Genomic DNA, 14,529 nt, shown 5'->3' with positions numbered 1-14,529 from the left:
TGGCTCTTAATTACATTGGCTTGTAAGCAGAGATTTACTTAATACATCCCTGTACAAACTTTAGCTTCCCAAAACTTGCCATGTACTGTACATCTCAAATCTGATAGCTGGCGTTTTACTAAGCTGCTTTTAAAAGGCTTCAACTTGTATAATGGCATGTCTTGGCAGGTTTAACTCTGCTCTCTTTTTTTACATGATTGTCACTAAATCACAAATGTTGTATTTTCTGCTTGCATGTCTCCAGTCAATAAGTCAGTCAGCACAATTAGCAACTTAACATGCAGTGCCTTTGGAAAGTATTCAGACCCCTTGACATTTTCCACATTTTGTTACGTTACAGCCTTATTCTCATCAATCTACACACAATACCCAATAATAACAAAGAAAAAACAAGTTTTTAGATTTTTTTGCTAATTTATTCAACAACTAAAAAACGGAAATGTCACATTTACATAAGTATTCAGACCCTTTACTCAGTACTTTGTTGAAGCACCTTTGGCAGCGATTACAACATTGAGTCTTCTTGGGTATGACGCTACAAGCTTGGCACACCTGTATTTGGGGAGTTTCTCCCATTCTTCTCGGCAGATCCTCTCAAGAGGTTGGGAGGTTGGATGGGGAGTGTTGTGGCACACCTATTTTCAAGTCTCTCCAGAGATATTCGATCGGGTTCAAGTCCAGGTTCTGGCTGGGCAACTCAAGGACATACAGAGACTTGTCCCGAAGCCACTCCTGTGTTATCTTGGCTGTGTGCTTAGGGTCATTGTCCTGTTGGAAGGTGAAAAGGTTTTCATCCACTGAAAAACATCCCCACAGCATGATGCTGCCACCACCATGCTTCTCCGTAGGGATGGTGCCAGGTTTCCTCCAGACGTGAAGCTTGGCATTCAGGCCAAATAGTTTAATCTTGGTTTCATCAGACCAGAGAATTCCCAAGTGGGCTGTCATGTGCCTTTTACTGAGAAGTGACTTCCGTCTTACTACGCTACCATAAAGGTCTGATTGGTGTAATGCTGCAGAGGGAGTTGTCCTTCTGGAAGGTTCTCCCACCTCCAAGGAGGAACTGTAGAGTTCTGTCAGAGGGATCATTACATTCTTGGTCACCTCCCTGACCAAGGCCCCTCTCCCCCAATTGCTCAGTTTGGCCGGGTGGACAGCTCTAGGAATAGTTTTGGTGGTTCCAAACTTCTTCCATGTAAGAATGATGGAGGCCACTGTGTTTTTGGGGACTTTCAATGCTGCAGAGATGTTTTGGTACCTGTCCCCAGATCTGTGCCTCTATACAATCCTGTCTCGGATCTCCATGGACAATTCCTTCGACCTCATGGCTTGGTTTTTGCTCTGACATGCACTGTCAACTATGGGACCTTATATAGACAGGTGTGTGCCTTTCTAAATCATGTCCAATAAATGTAATTTACTCTGGATCATCCTTTAGAAGTTGCGTCATACTGCAGCACAGCTTGTGTTCTGCCACAGAATACAATACATGTTATTTAAGTGTCAGCCATTGTTACCATTAATGCTAGTTAGTGCTAGTTTGACCACCAGAGGGCATCTTTGAGAAGCATTTGACTGTTTTCAATATTGGCTGTACGAGAGAATTTAAAACCTTTTTTGTAAGATCATAGTATATGGGATTGATTTTAAGAAATGTAACTTAATTCATTTCATTAATATTATGGTGTTTCTATTCCAAGAAAAACTCAAACTAAACCCTCAGAGTTCCGTAAAATAATCCTAATATTTCCACACCATAATTGTAAGCTAACCAATACCCAAATGGAGATTCAGTGAAAATAAAATCTCATTGATTTATCAAGACCAGTCCCCATGCTTTTCTCAGAGCAGCATGAAACTGTGCTGGAATAGTTGACCACACGCGGGTAGGCTATTGCTTCAAATCCTATTATAACAGTTGGATGACTTTGGGTGTTCCAGTAAGCAACCATTTGTTGCCTTCATTAGCCTACTTTATTCTTAAAATAACTCCAGCACAGAGAAGAGAAAGGAGCCTTAGATAATTCAACAATAAAGCGATTGAATTCAGAAATTCGATTTAAAACATAAAACTATTTCAAAATGCACATGTTTATTAGGCTACTGTGCAGTCTGACAAAACCAACAGGACAATGAGAATAGCCAAAAATAACACACCATAATTCCTCTCAAGAGAATTAACATTACAGTTACACCAACTGGTAGGTTGGTGTAAATAACACAATTGTACAAAATGGTAAGAGAACTGGTGAAGAAAGTTACCCCTCTACATACACATTTATTGTGTTTATGTATAACAATAGCAACAGGAATATAATAAAAGTGAAATAAGTATTTGTTCTGACTTACATTTGGTCAAAAACGCACAAATATCAAATGAAAACAGTCTGATCTCCACAAAAGCCATCCTAACTAAGAAATACATTGTCATGACGTTGGCCTGTGGGTAAGGTTTATGACCCCCCCCATAAATACCTTTCTCCCTTCCCCTCTCTTTCTGACCCTACTGAAGGACTGCTGAATAGCCTGTGTTAAATATAGAGAGTCTGGGAACATCAAACAAATGGGGAAAGGAACCATATTTTGGTAATAAAACCAGTTGGAAATATGCTTTGGAACGTAATGAGTATGGATGTCAGTTCAGTTGTCATCTGAGACATTATGATTGATGACAGGACAACATAAACTGTACCTGGGAAAGTATACACCCTCTAGTTAACAGAGTCACATGGAATTGTTATGCAATTGAAATGTTTGATATTGAAATTGTTTGTTAGGAGATTAAATGTAATTTTAGCTTCCAAATGAGAGAATTGGGTTTTCATAAGGAAAGTGCCCTGCTTGATCAGTGGCCCACCCCTGTGAAGAGACGGGTTATAAACGATGAAACACATCCTTCCCCCTCTCCACTATATAAGCCTTTGACGAAAAGATAACCACATGTTCCAGTACGTGAGGTCTGCAGCCTCTACGTTAAAAGGACACACATCAAGTACAGAACTAAGCCAACCTCAGCGTGAGCTTTGGTGGCGAATGGTATGAACTTTGCGCTTATTCACTACAGAAGTGATACTTCCTAGCCGTTGAGTTAGCAGCGGCCGCTGTAGACGTGGGCTAGGAAAGGACGGACGACGGATCCAGTCTAACAAACAGACGAAGATACCACCACGTATCCAATTTACCACCAGAGACATTCTTTCGAGGACAGGAAGATCTGTTGGCCAACCCGGCCAGCATCTACGACCAATATACCGAAGCGCAGCTCAGAGTAAATATTTATTGCATTTTCCTTTTCCAAATGGGCGGTAATTTAGTAATGCAGAAGATAATGTATTTACGATAGCATAGCTGCTGTTTCTTTGTTCCTAAGTCTTCCCGCTCTTTCATTCAAGCCCAACCCCCTTTCCTTTGTGTAACCAGCCATCATACAGGTTCCGTCCACCAGGGACGTTTTCTGTATGACATCATTTGTATTCTGTGTATTTGTAATTCTGTGTAAATAGTTTAGGTATTTAGTAAATAAATAATTAAACCCAATTTTGTATTGCTGATTCAACTTGTTAGCCAGGGTTCGTGAAGATAGCCAAGAATTTACAACTTTCATTATGAGACTGAAAATAAGATAAGGGTTAATATTGACTGCTATCGATGTAAAATATAAATAGGTCTTTAAGAGTTTATTCGGAAGATAACAGCTCTATAAACACTCTTCAGTGGTGTCCCGACTTTCTAGTTAGTTACATTTACATGATTAGCTTAATCAGGTAATATTAATTACAGAGAAAGAATTTTATAGGTTAGCATGTCATATCACTTAATCCGGCATAGCCAAAGACACGACAACATGTTGTTGGTTGCCATGGTGAATAATCCAATAATAATTGGTAGGACACATAAAAGGAAACATCAAAGAGTTTACCGGAATCTCTAAACGAAAATACTGGCAAATCAATAAAATATCCTTGTACAGTAGTAAATCTAATTAAATATAGAGGATTCTAAATTAATATCTAAGGGGCTTTTAAACAATTATAATGCAGGGTTAATAATAAATTAATATATAGGGTATATTGTATGCATTTTTTTGTTCGGGCAAATCTGGTTTTAGAGTACTTAACCATCGAATACATTGCAAGTTTGCCCATTTTGGCCTTTGGGCTACACTTTACAATAGGACTCAACTCTGACTGACCACAGCATCTATAGTGCTACAAATATATTATTGAATTCGATAAAAAAAAAACTGTTTTAATAAGTAGTCTTGTTTGTCTCAGAGCAGCGCGAAACAGTGCTGAAATAGTTGACCACATTCAAGTAGGCTATTGCTTCAAATCCTATTATAACAATTGGATGACTTTGGGAGTTTCAGTAAGCAACAATTTGTTGCCTTCATTAGTCTACTTTATTCTTAAATGAACTTTTTTTGATAAAAAAAAATACTATTTCAAAATGCATATGTTTATTAAGCTACTGTGCAGTCTGACAAGTTAACATACCCTTCATTACATAGTAAACATGGTAATGTGCCTAATTCCTTACATAAGGGAGAGCAGGCCATGTCCAGACTTTCTCGATGACCTGAAGTACTCATTTACTCTGTCTTTAATGCCTTTTCGGGTTGCATCAGTTATGGACAGAAACTTCTGAAAGTCAGCATTAATGATGAACACCCGGAGGATCACTGGTAAGCCACATTTGCCTTGGTATCCATCCCAGTTGGTATTCTGTGTCAACTCGTGTTATCTCTCTTCGGTTACACATCCTTGGAATAGCAGAACAGCATAACAGTCTGGACAGACTTTGCTGTGCCTGGTGAGCAGTTCATCAAGTTTTGTTGTCAGAAGAGGAATGGAAATGTCAGGGTGAACCGACGACCTGACGAACCCGCCACATATGGTGACTCTGCCAGTCGGAGGTGGAGTTCCAGAGCTCACAGGTGTGCCTGGCATGGATTGTGACTCCATTTCGTTCCTCGCCCAATTCATCGCGTCATTCTCCGCCTGAATCTCCGCCAAATCCTATTATAACAATTGGATGACTTAGGGTGTTCCAGTAAACAACTATTTGTTGCCTTCATTAGCCTACTTTCTTCCAATATTTCTTTCATTCAGTGATATTTATTCCCATAGTAATTCGTCATGGATCAATCCAGATGTGGTTATAAAACAATGCATTTGGTGGACCCGGTAAGAGTCTATTGTCCTGCTGATAGCCCATCAAGTGTGCATGGCTTCTTTTGTATTCTTAAAAGAACTCCAGCACATAGAAGAGAAAGGAGCCTTGAATAATTAAACATGTTGGTAAAATACTGTTAGACTTGGGGAATATGGTCACGGACAGTGCTATTCGCCTGTGTTACACCGAACGCGAAAGCCCAGGAAAAGGAACAGGTACAGTAGGCTACAATACTGTATAGTTGGCCTAATAATGCTAAAAATAATGCTTAAATAAATTGACTGCTGGTCTTTACTGTATGCTGCACATTTTTACATTGTTTTCCATTTCCAACAAGACTATTCAAGCCATCGACTCACTGATAGTTGAAGATAATGAGTGATTGGCAAAGGAAATCTGGAATCTGCTGGCATCACAGCACAACATCAACATCGCTCTAATCTCAGTCAGAAGACAGTTGAAGAAACTTGAGTGGACTTATGGAAAGGCTCTGTTACACATTTTATAGACAGTTGAAGTTGGAAGTTTACATTCACTTAGGTTGGAGTCTTTAAAACTCGTTTTTCAACCACTCCACAAATGTCTTGTTAACAAACTATAGTTTTGGCAAGTCGGTTAGGACATGTACTTTGTGCATGACCCAAGCAATTGTTCCAACAGTTGTTTACAGACAGATAATTTCACTTATAATTCACTGTATCACAATTCCAGTGGGTCAGAAGTTTACATACTCTAAGGTGACTGTGCCTTTAAACAGCTTGGAAAATTCCAGAAAATGATGTCATGGCTTTAGAAGCTTCTGATAGGCTAATTGACATAATTTGAGTTAATTGGAGGTGTACCTGTGGATGTATTTCAAGGCCTATCTTCAAACTCAGTGCCTCTTTGCTTGACATCATGGGAAAATCAAAAGAAATCAGCCAAGACTTCAGAAAAAAATTGTAGACCTTCACAAGTCTGGTTCATCCTTGGGAGCAATTTCCAAATGCCTGACGGTACTACATGCATCTGTACAAACAATAGTACGTAAGTATAAACACCATGGGACCACGCAGCCATCATACCAGTCAGGAAGTAGACGCAGTCTGTCTCCTAGAGATGAACGTATTTTGGTGAGAAAAGTGCAAATCAATTCCAGAACAACAGCAAAGGACCTTGTGAAGATGCTGGAGTAAACAGGTACAAAATTATCTATATCCAGAGTAAAATAAGTCCTCTATCGACATAACCTGAAAGGCCGCTCAGCAAGGAAGAAGCCACTGCTCCAAAACTGCCATAAAAAAGCCAGACTACGGTTTGCAACTGCACATGGGGACAAAGATCGTACATTTTTACAAAATGTCCTCTGATCTGATGAAACAAAAATATAACTATTATGTTATGTTATGTTTGGAGGAGAAAGGGGAAGGCTTGCAAGCCGAAGAACACCATCCCAACCGTGAAGCACGGGGGTGGCAGCTTCATGTTGTGGGGGTGCTTTGCTGCAGGAGGGACTGGTGCACTTCCCAAAATAGATGGCTTCATGAGGTAGGAAAATTATGTGGATATGTTGAAGCAACATCTCAAGACATCAGTCAGGAAGTTAAAGCTTGGTCACAAATGGGTCTTCCAAATGGACAATGACCGCAAGCATACTTCCAAAGTTTTGGCAAAAAGTCAAGGTATTGGAGTGGCCATCACAAAGCCCTGACCTCAAACCTATTGAAAATGTGTGGGCAGAACTGAAAAAGTGTGTGCGAGCAAGGAGGCCTACAAACCTCTCTCAGATACACCAGCTCTGTCAGGAGGAATGGGCCAAAATTCACCTGACTTATTGTGGGAAGCTTGTGGAAGGCTACCCGAAACGTTTGACCCAAGTTAAACAATTTAAAGGCAATGCTACCAAATACTAATTGAGTGTATGTAAACTTCTGACCCACTGGGAATGTGATGAAAGAAATAAAAGCTGAAATAAATTATTCTCTCTACTATTATTCTGACATTTCACATTCCTAAAATAAAGTGGTGATCCTAACTGACCTAAGACAGGGAATTTTTACTAGGATTAAATGTCAGGAATTGTGAAAAACTGAGTTTAAATGTATTTGGCTAAGGTGTATGTAAACTTCTGACTTCAACTGTATGTATAAATATATAAAAAAATTCAGAACATTAACCATGTGTGTTCTCTTGTTTTGTACTTTTCTGTAGTTTTGTCCCAATGATTCATCTGACAAACAGGGAACTTTGCGTGCTGCAGGCCAAGGCATGGATCAAAGCTGGCGAGACGTTCAATGACATCATCAAGAGTTATGCTGGACCCTATGTCAGCGAGGTGTTTTTGTGACCACATTGTGTCCTGCTAATAACCCTTGTGAAAAACAAGTGTTTGAGAACATGTTTTCAAAATACCTCCAGGGCCGATAGACAAGTTCCTTACTTTCTCCCCCTTCCACTTACTTCCCTCTTCCATTTTTGCAGTAATTTTGGGTAGAGCAGACATTTCCATGTTAGCTGCATGTGTGACATAACTCTACCAGTCCTATTTATGATATCATTTACAAAGATTTTACCTTTTTTAAACATTTTATTGAAAATGAATGTTTTTTTATCAATTAGTATATTTGAGTTTAACTACAATATTTATTGTATTATTTCATTTTCAAATAACCGAACGTGAGCAGTTGTAATCTGAATAAAGGTAAAAAGGCCATTCTTGAACATGGGGTGAGACATTCTTACTAATTTGATAGAAAATCAGTACGGATTTAAGTATAACTTTTGTATGACTGACACCTTTAGTGAGAGGTCTAATGCTTTAATATTTAATCATTTCTGCCCTCTGAATTCATATTCATTATATAAATAGGCCCATGTGCACCTTCATCAGATGAACCGCAACATGTCAGCTAAAGCGATTTAATTCATGAATGCATTTGAAAGTTTTTAATATTGTGATAATGAAGAGCAAAATAATCATAACATTTCCAAATAAAAATCGGATTGATTATCAAGACCAGTCCCCATGCTATGTAATTCAGTGATATTTATTCCCATAGTAAATCGATATGGATCCATTAATATATTTAAAGTCCCTAATCTTGGCAAGAGTCTATTGTCCTGCTGATAGTTGAAATAAACATTTTGAAATAGTTTTTTTATCATTATTTTTTATTAACTAAAGCATGAAGATGTTGATGAAGAAATACTGTACAGTGTATGCTTTATCCGACATTTTGCGGTTGCATGAGGTTTGGAGTTTGAAATGTAAAACTTTAGAGTACTTAATACATTGCAAGTTGGGGGGGATTTTTTTTTTGCACCTAGCCAAGCTATCCTTTTGTAAAGGTTGAAGAGTCTGTTGTCCTGCTAATAGCCCATCATGGAAATGTTGTTTGCACCCATAGATTTTAGGCCTACAAGTAGGTTATAATAATCCATGCCTTCTGGGAATGTTTAAATGTCCAAAAGTTATGGGTGGAGTTAGAATTGTGGCTGTCAGAAGTATTAAAATCAACCAATTTAAATATGATTTATTATCCAAATGTTTAAAGTGCAACACGCATCTGATTATTCAATATGAATAGGATTTATTTTGTTTACATTATTTATTGTAACCACAATGTCACAATTAATTGAATACACACAACATGAGCAGATTAACTTGGTCAAAACAGTCAAAACATGTATTTATTAAAGACTATCAGACTGAAAACACCTCCATTAATTTACCAACAGATAGTCAATTTGTGCCACAGTTTAGACTACTGATAGATCAGCGATATGTTCGAGATTATTTTGTTTTCAAATAACTGAAAGTGAGCGGTTGTAATTTGAATAAAGGGAAAAAGGCCATTCTTGAACATGGGGTGAGACAATAGGTTCTTAAATGGAATATTATTTGCTCATATAATTTAAACAGGTCGCTAGGTATAGTCAAAACCATAAGCAAATATATGAACTGTGATATGACTAAAGAGTTAATCAGGGTGATTTTTTCACAAATAGACAGGTATTTTCATCAATGGCACGTTGTTTGAAGAGTCCACAAACAGGAGGTGGAGTTCCAGAGCTCACTGCTGTGCCTGGCATGGATTGTGACTCCATCTCGTTCTTCGCCCTCTTCAACTCGTTATTCTCCGCCTGACTCTCCACCAATGCCACCTGACTCTCCGCCAATGACGTGACCTCCTGGCTCTGGACCAATGCATCAGCTGATTCATTTTACTATCACAATCAGATTAATTTTACAATCATAATCCTAACATTTCCAAATAAAAATCTGATTGATTTATCAAGACCAGCTCTGGCATTCAGTAATAATAATACTAATAATCGTTGGATAATAGTAAGTCTCTCAGAACTCATTAAGAGCTGGCTTCTATCTTCAATTTAATAATTAATTCAGAAGGTCAAACCCAGAAGTGGCCTGCAGTAGGTTATCATTAATGGAAAATTACATGTCAATTCATAAACCATGTGCCATGGAATCGGTACATCTAAAATCTCTTCCCAACTATTTTGCAATCTATATGGCACAGCTGTCATTTTTTGGGGTCCTGAAATGAAACTGGTATATATTTTTATTTATCACAATTTTCTTTAACCAATTTTGTTCTTTAATGCAGGGCCGACAGACGTGTTCCTTACTTTCTCCCCCTTCCACTTGATAAAGGTTCCAATTGCTATTTTTTTGTTAATCAAATAGTATATTTGAGTTTAACCACAATATTTGATGTATTATTTTTTCTGTCTTTTCTGGTGGATTAAACTGAAATTGCAACCAACTTTCTATGGCTTGTTAAAAAAATTACGATATTTTGGAGATGATTTCGTTTTCAAATAACCGAAAGAGAGCGGTTGTAATCTGAATAAAGGGGAAAAGGCCATACTTGAACATGGGGTGAGACATTCTTACTAATATGTAAATAAAGCCAGTTTGTTATTTAGAACAATTTATTTATGTTTTTAGAGGGAGAAAAAACAAAAGCCCACTGTGCCTATTTTTCGAAAATCCTCAGTCCACATGTCAAATGAAATTCCCCAATTGTATTTACCCAAGTTCTCTCTTAACTCCAGGACCACCGACAGTTTTTTGTTGTTGTTGCCTGATGCAGGACTCTAGTGCCAGAGAAGAGAGACTCAGACTGAAAACACTTCCATTAATTTACGAAAAGATTGTAAATTTGTGCCACAGTTTAGACTACCAATAGTTCTGCGTTCTAACTCCCCCTTGTGATGACAGAATGCCACCATCTACCACTAACGGTCGCGGCATAAGCTCGTAACTTTTTGGCAGATGTTTTGTTACGTAAACATCCTTCTGCTGTGTGTTCCATTAGGCTGTCCCTCCTTGTCCCCAGCTGACCCAGGCTGTGAGAACCCCACATTGGCATTCCAGGGTTGCATGCGTCTCATTTCCATCAACAGCCAGCCCATGGACCTGAACCAGGTGCAACAAGGACGACTGGGAAACTACAAGGAGCTGCAGTTTGACACATGTGGCATCCATGACAGGTATCACAATTGCTGTATACAATATTACAATTTTGAAATTATGTGCCAAGGTGACAACCTTCAACTCAAAGCATATGCATGGGACTTTTGTTTTTTGCTTATGCAACTAACACAAAACTTAACACTTGATTATTGTCAGACCTTGTTTGATATAGTATGTTCCAGCAACTCTGTTTGGATTGTGCAAGCACATAATTGCTGTCTCCTCATTTGATTTTATGGCGCTGGTATAAAACATTGTAGTTTATTTTGGACCTGAAGCTTGTGAAATCCTTTTCGCACAGCTGAAGTGTGAGCAAATTAACATTAACACACATTCTAAGGCAGGGGACCTTTGAAGTCAGCAGCCTTTACAGGGTCTACAGTAATTACTGAGGAGGGTTGAGTAATTATAGAAACGTGGTAGGTTCCTATGTTGCGCAATATAAAAAGAAGCTGATTGGGACTGCTTTCGACTGTGTCTCTAATTAACTGTGACTGGAGTCAGAGTGCCGATTGACTGATTGCCAGACTGGCAGTTTACTGTACAATTTTTACTGGGATGCCATGAAACCCAGTTAACTTAAGAGACAAGATCCCCTGAGAAGTGATGATGAGGAGAGGAGCTTATTTTTCTTTAGTGTTTCTAAAAGTGTCGGGAGTAAAATGTCTCATGTTATGACACCTCACCGAACATATTTTAATTGGGAACCCAGCATGAGAAACAGTAAGCAAAAATAATTATGTGGCAAAGCTCAAAAGGGCAACTTGTTTCTTAGTGTTAAAATCTTGAACATTGTCTTGCTATTTTTATGTATAGAACCAGCGCCCAGTACATTAGTCAAAGCACAATATGAATAATCCGATCTCTACATGCAGAGCTATACTGTAATTAGACTATACACTATTTCAGGATCTGCAACATGGAGTGTTTTTGGAGAACTGGTGATTTAAACAGCACCCATTTCTGAATGACTTTGTATTTCGTTCCTGTGGTGAGGATTAAGCACTGTGTTTATGCTTGTGGGGTTCCAATAATCAACACAATAAAAAAAGGCTTCCGTCTTCAACCTTTTCAATATAATGACAACCTACTTATAATTGCGTAACCTCCACTGAAACGGACAAATCACTGCAATCAAACAAGATTACTACATACCCTGGGAGTTGTTCTTTCTATCGCCTTACATTTTTAGAAACAGTGTTGATTTATCCTTCCCCCTGCTCAACACTGCCTGTATAAATAAGAGTATAACATAGCAAAGCTAGGCCTCCCTCTGTCTCTCTCCATCACCAATTCTCCAGCTTTAAATCATTCATGAGCAGTTGTCATCCTCCAGGACCCTGCCAGGCTCAGGGTGGCAGTCCCCTAACAGCCAGCGCAGGTTGACTGGAAGACTGCGGCCTCCGCAAGCCACCGTGGAGGTGGGGGCCATGGGTTCCTAGAAATGTTCTATAAAGCCATTGAGGGACATGCCCAACCTAACTCAGCACTTTGGCTTGTGACATACTTTAAAGAAAAGCAATTCATTTCTTTGTCAGCGAGGGAACTAATTACATAACACAAAAAAACTCGAAGAGATTATAGTACCTTTTGTTGAAGAGCTTTCCTTGCCATTCACTCCGACCACTAAAACTTTATTGTCCGGTTTATTGCGGAGGAACAGTTCTGCAAGTTGAGCAGCATAATTTTATGGTCCACGAAAGCCTTTTCTGTGTGCATGAATAAAAATAGCACAGCAGTAATTAAACCATCACCTGAACATTATCCGGAGAACAGTTGACTCCTTTTGTAGTGCTAAATAGGTAAATGGGTATTGTAATAGCTGTGTTGTATGTACAACCCCCACTAAACCAGAGCTCCCCTGGGACAGGTTTCACAATTGAAGCGGAATTAAATAATATATGCAAGCTTAAAAGGCAGGTAATTTTAGAAGGTACAGAGGCATGAGGAAGGCACTATTAATCAGAGTGTCTTTCCATAGCCAGTTTCACTGGTACTTTTTCTGCATATTGTTAACATTTACAGAGACCTCAGACAATTTGCAAAAATGTCATTGTCGTGTGGGAGAGGGGTGAGGAGAGTGGAGTTGGGTTGGGTTGCTTGCACCTGCCATAGCCATGCATGTTTACAAACAACTGCCGGCACAAACACCTGCTTTACTTGAATTTGAGCCCCACACAAAAATCAACAATAACAAAATTGTTATGAAAATCTAAACTCAATATTCTGTTTGCTAAATCTATTGTCACTGGAGAGTTTTGTATGCAGATGCTCATCTTTAAACCGCTCCCTGTGAAATTAGAATGAATAATTAAAATGTTAAGTCTTACAGTCGTTTTGTTGTTAAGAAGATGTCACAGATATCAAAACACCTGCCATCGTCATTCAAGCATATTTTATAATGTCATCAAAACCATTATCTCCAGCTAGTTCAGTTCAGTCAGAGAGTGGGAACAACCACATTGTTTTAGCATTGCTGTCTCCATGACTTTGCCTCTCTAGACCCAGGATACTTGGATTCCTTCCCACTGTCTGATCTTCCCTGTCTCTCCAGATGTCTGCCCAACTTCTGTGAACATGGAGGGCAGTGTTCCCAGTCCTGGAACACCTTCTACTGTGACTGCTCTGGAACAGGATACGCTGGAGCCACCTGCCACAACTGTGAGTCCCCGTCTGCTCTCCAGCTGCATGGGACATGACTGGGCTGACCTCTGTACCCATTGTGTTTTATTGTGTAAATACACTAGATGACCAAAAGTATGTGGACACCTGCTTGTCAAACATCTCATTCCAAAATCATGGGCATTAATATGGAGTTGATCCCCCTTTGGTGCTATAACAGCCTCCACTCTTCTGGGAAGGCTTTCCACTAGATGTTGGAACATTGCTGCAGGGACTTGCTTCTATTCATCCACAAGAGCATTAGTGACGTCGGGCACTGATGTTGGGTGATTAGGCCTGGCTCGCAGTCGGTGTTCCAATTCATCCCAAAGGTGTTCGATGAGTTGAGGTCAGTGCTCTGTGCACTGGGGGCATTGTCATGCTGAAGCAGGAAAGGGCCTTCCCCAAACTGTTGCCGCAAAGTTGGAAGCACAGAATAATCTAGAATGTCATTGTATGATGTAGTGTTAAGATTTCCCTTCACTGGAACTAAGGGGCCTAGCCCGAACCATGAAAAAAAGCCCCAGACCATTATTCCTCCTCCACCAAACTTTAAAATTGGCACTATGCATTGGGGTTGGTAGCGTTCTCCTGGCATCTGCCAAACCTAAATTCGTCCCTCGGACTGCTAGATGGTGAAACATGATTCATCACTTCAGAGAAAGCGTTTCCATTGCTCCAGAGTCCAATGGCGCGAGCTTTACACAACTCCAGCCGATGCTTGGCATTGCGCATGGTGATCTTAGACTTGTGTGCGGCTGCTCGGCCTTGGAAACTCATTTCATGAATCTCCCAAATAACAGTTATTGTGCTGACGTTGATTCCAGAGGCAGCTTGGAACTCGGTAGTGAGTGTTGCAACCAAGGACAGAAGATCCGCTACGCCCTTCAGCACCCCGTTTTGTGGTCCCGTTTTGTGAGCTTGTGTGGCCTACCACTTCACGGCTGAGCCGTTGTTGCTCCTAGACGTTTCCATTTGACTGGGGCAGCTCTAGCAGGGCAGAAATTTTACAAACTGACTTGTTGGAAAGCTGGCATCCTATCAAAGTTACTGAGCTCTTCAGTAAGGCTATTCTACTGCCAATCTATGTCTATGGAGATTGCATGGTTGTGTGCTCGATTTTCTACACCTGTCAGCAACGAGTGAGGTTGAAATAGCCGAATCCACTAATTTGAAGGGTTGTCCACATACTTTTGTATATATAGTGTATACTA

At 39.6% G+C, this 14,529-nt stretch overlaps 1 protein-coding gene across 2 annotated transcripts in view; it reads left to right on the top strand.

The window, feature by feature from the left end:
* LOC115160831 (contactin-associated protein-like 5) overlaps positions 1 to 14,529 on the top strand; it is a 114,775-nt gene that overhangs the window by 76,299 nt on the left and 23,947 nt on the right. Inside the window, exons 10-11 of one of the 2 annotated variants that reach the window (XM_029711297.1) lie at positions 10,518 to 10,671; positions 13,209 to 13,315. In XM_029711297.1, coding sequence (XP_029567157.1) covers positions 10,518 to 10,671; positions 13,209 to 13,315 — 261 coding nt within the window. Of the gene's footprint in view, positions 1 to 10,496; positions 10,672 to 13,208; positions 13,316 to 14,529 lie in introns of both variants that reach the window. The other variant, XM_029711296.1, reaches the window with a different exon arrangement.

The sequence above is a fragment of the Salmo trutta genome, chromosome 24 (assembly GCF_901001165.1).
Source record: "Salmo trutta chromosome 24, fSalTru1.1, whole genome shotgun sequence".
NCBI lineage: Eukaryota > Metazoa > Chordata > Actinopteri > Salmoniformes > Salmonidae > Salmo > Salmo trutta.
The sequence above is the reverse complement of the archived record's forward strand: the minus strand, read 5'-3'. Positions and strand labels throughout refer to the sequence as shown.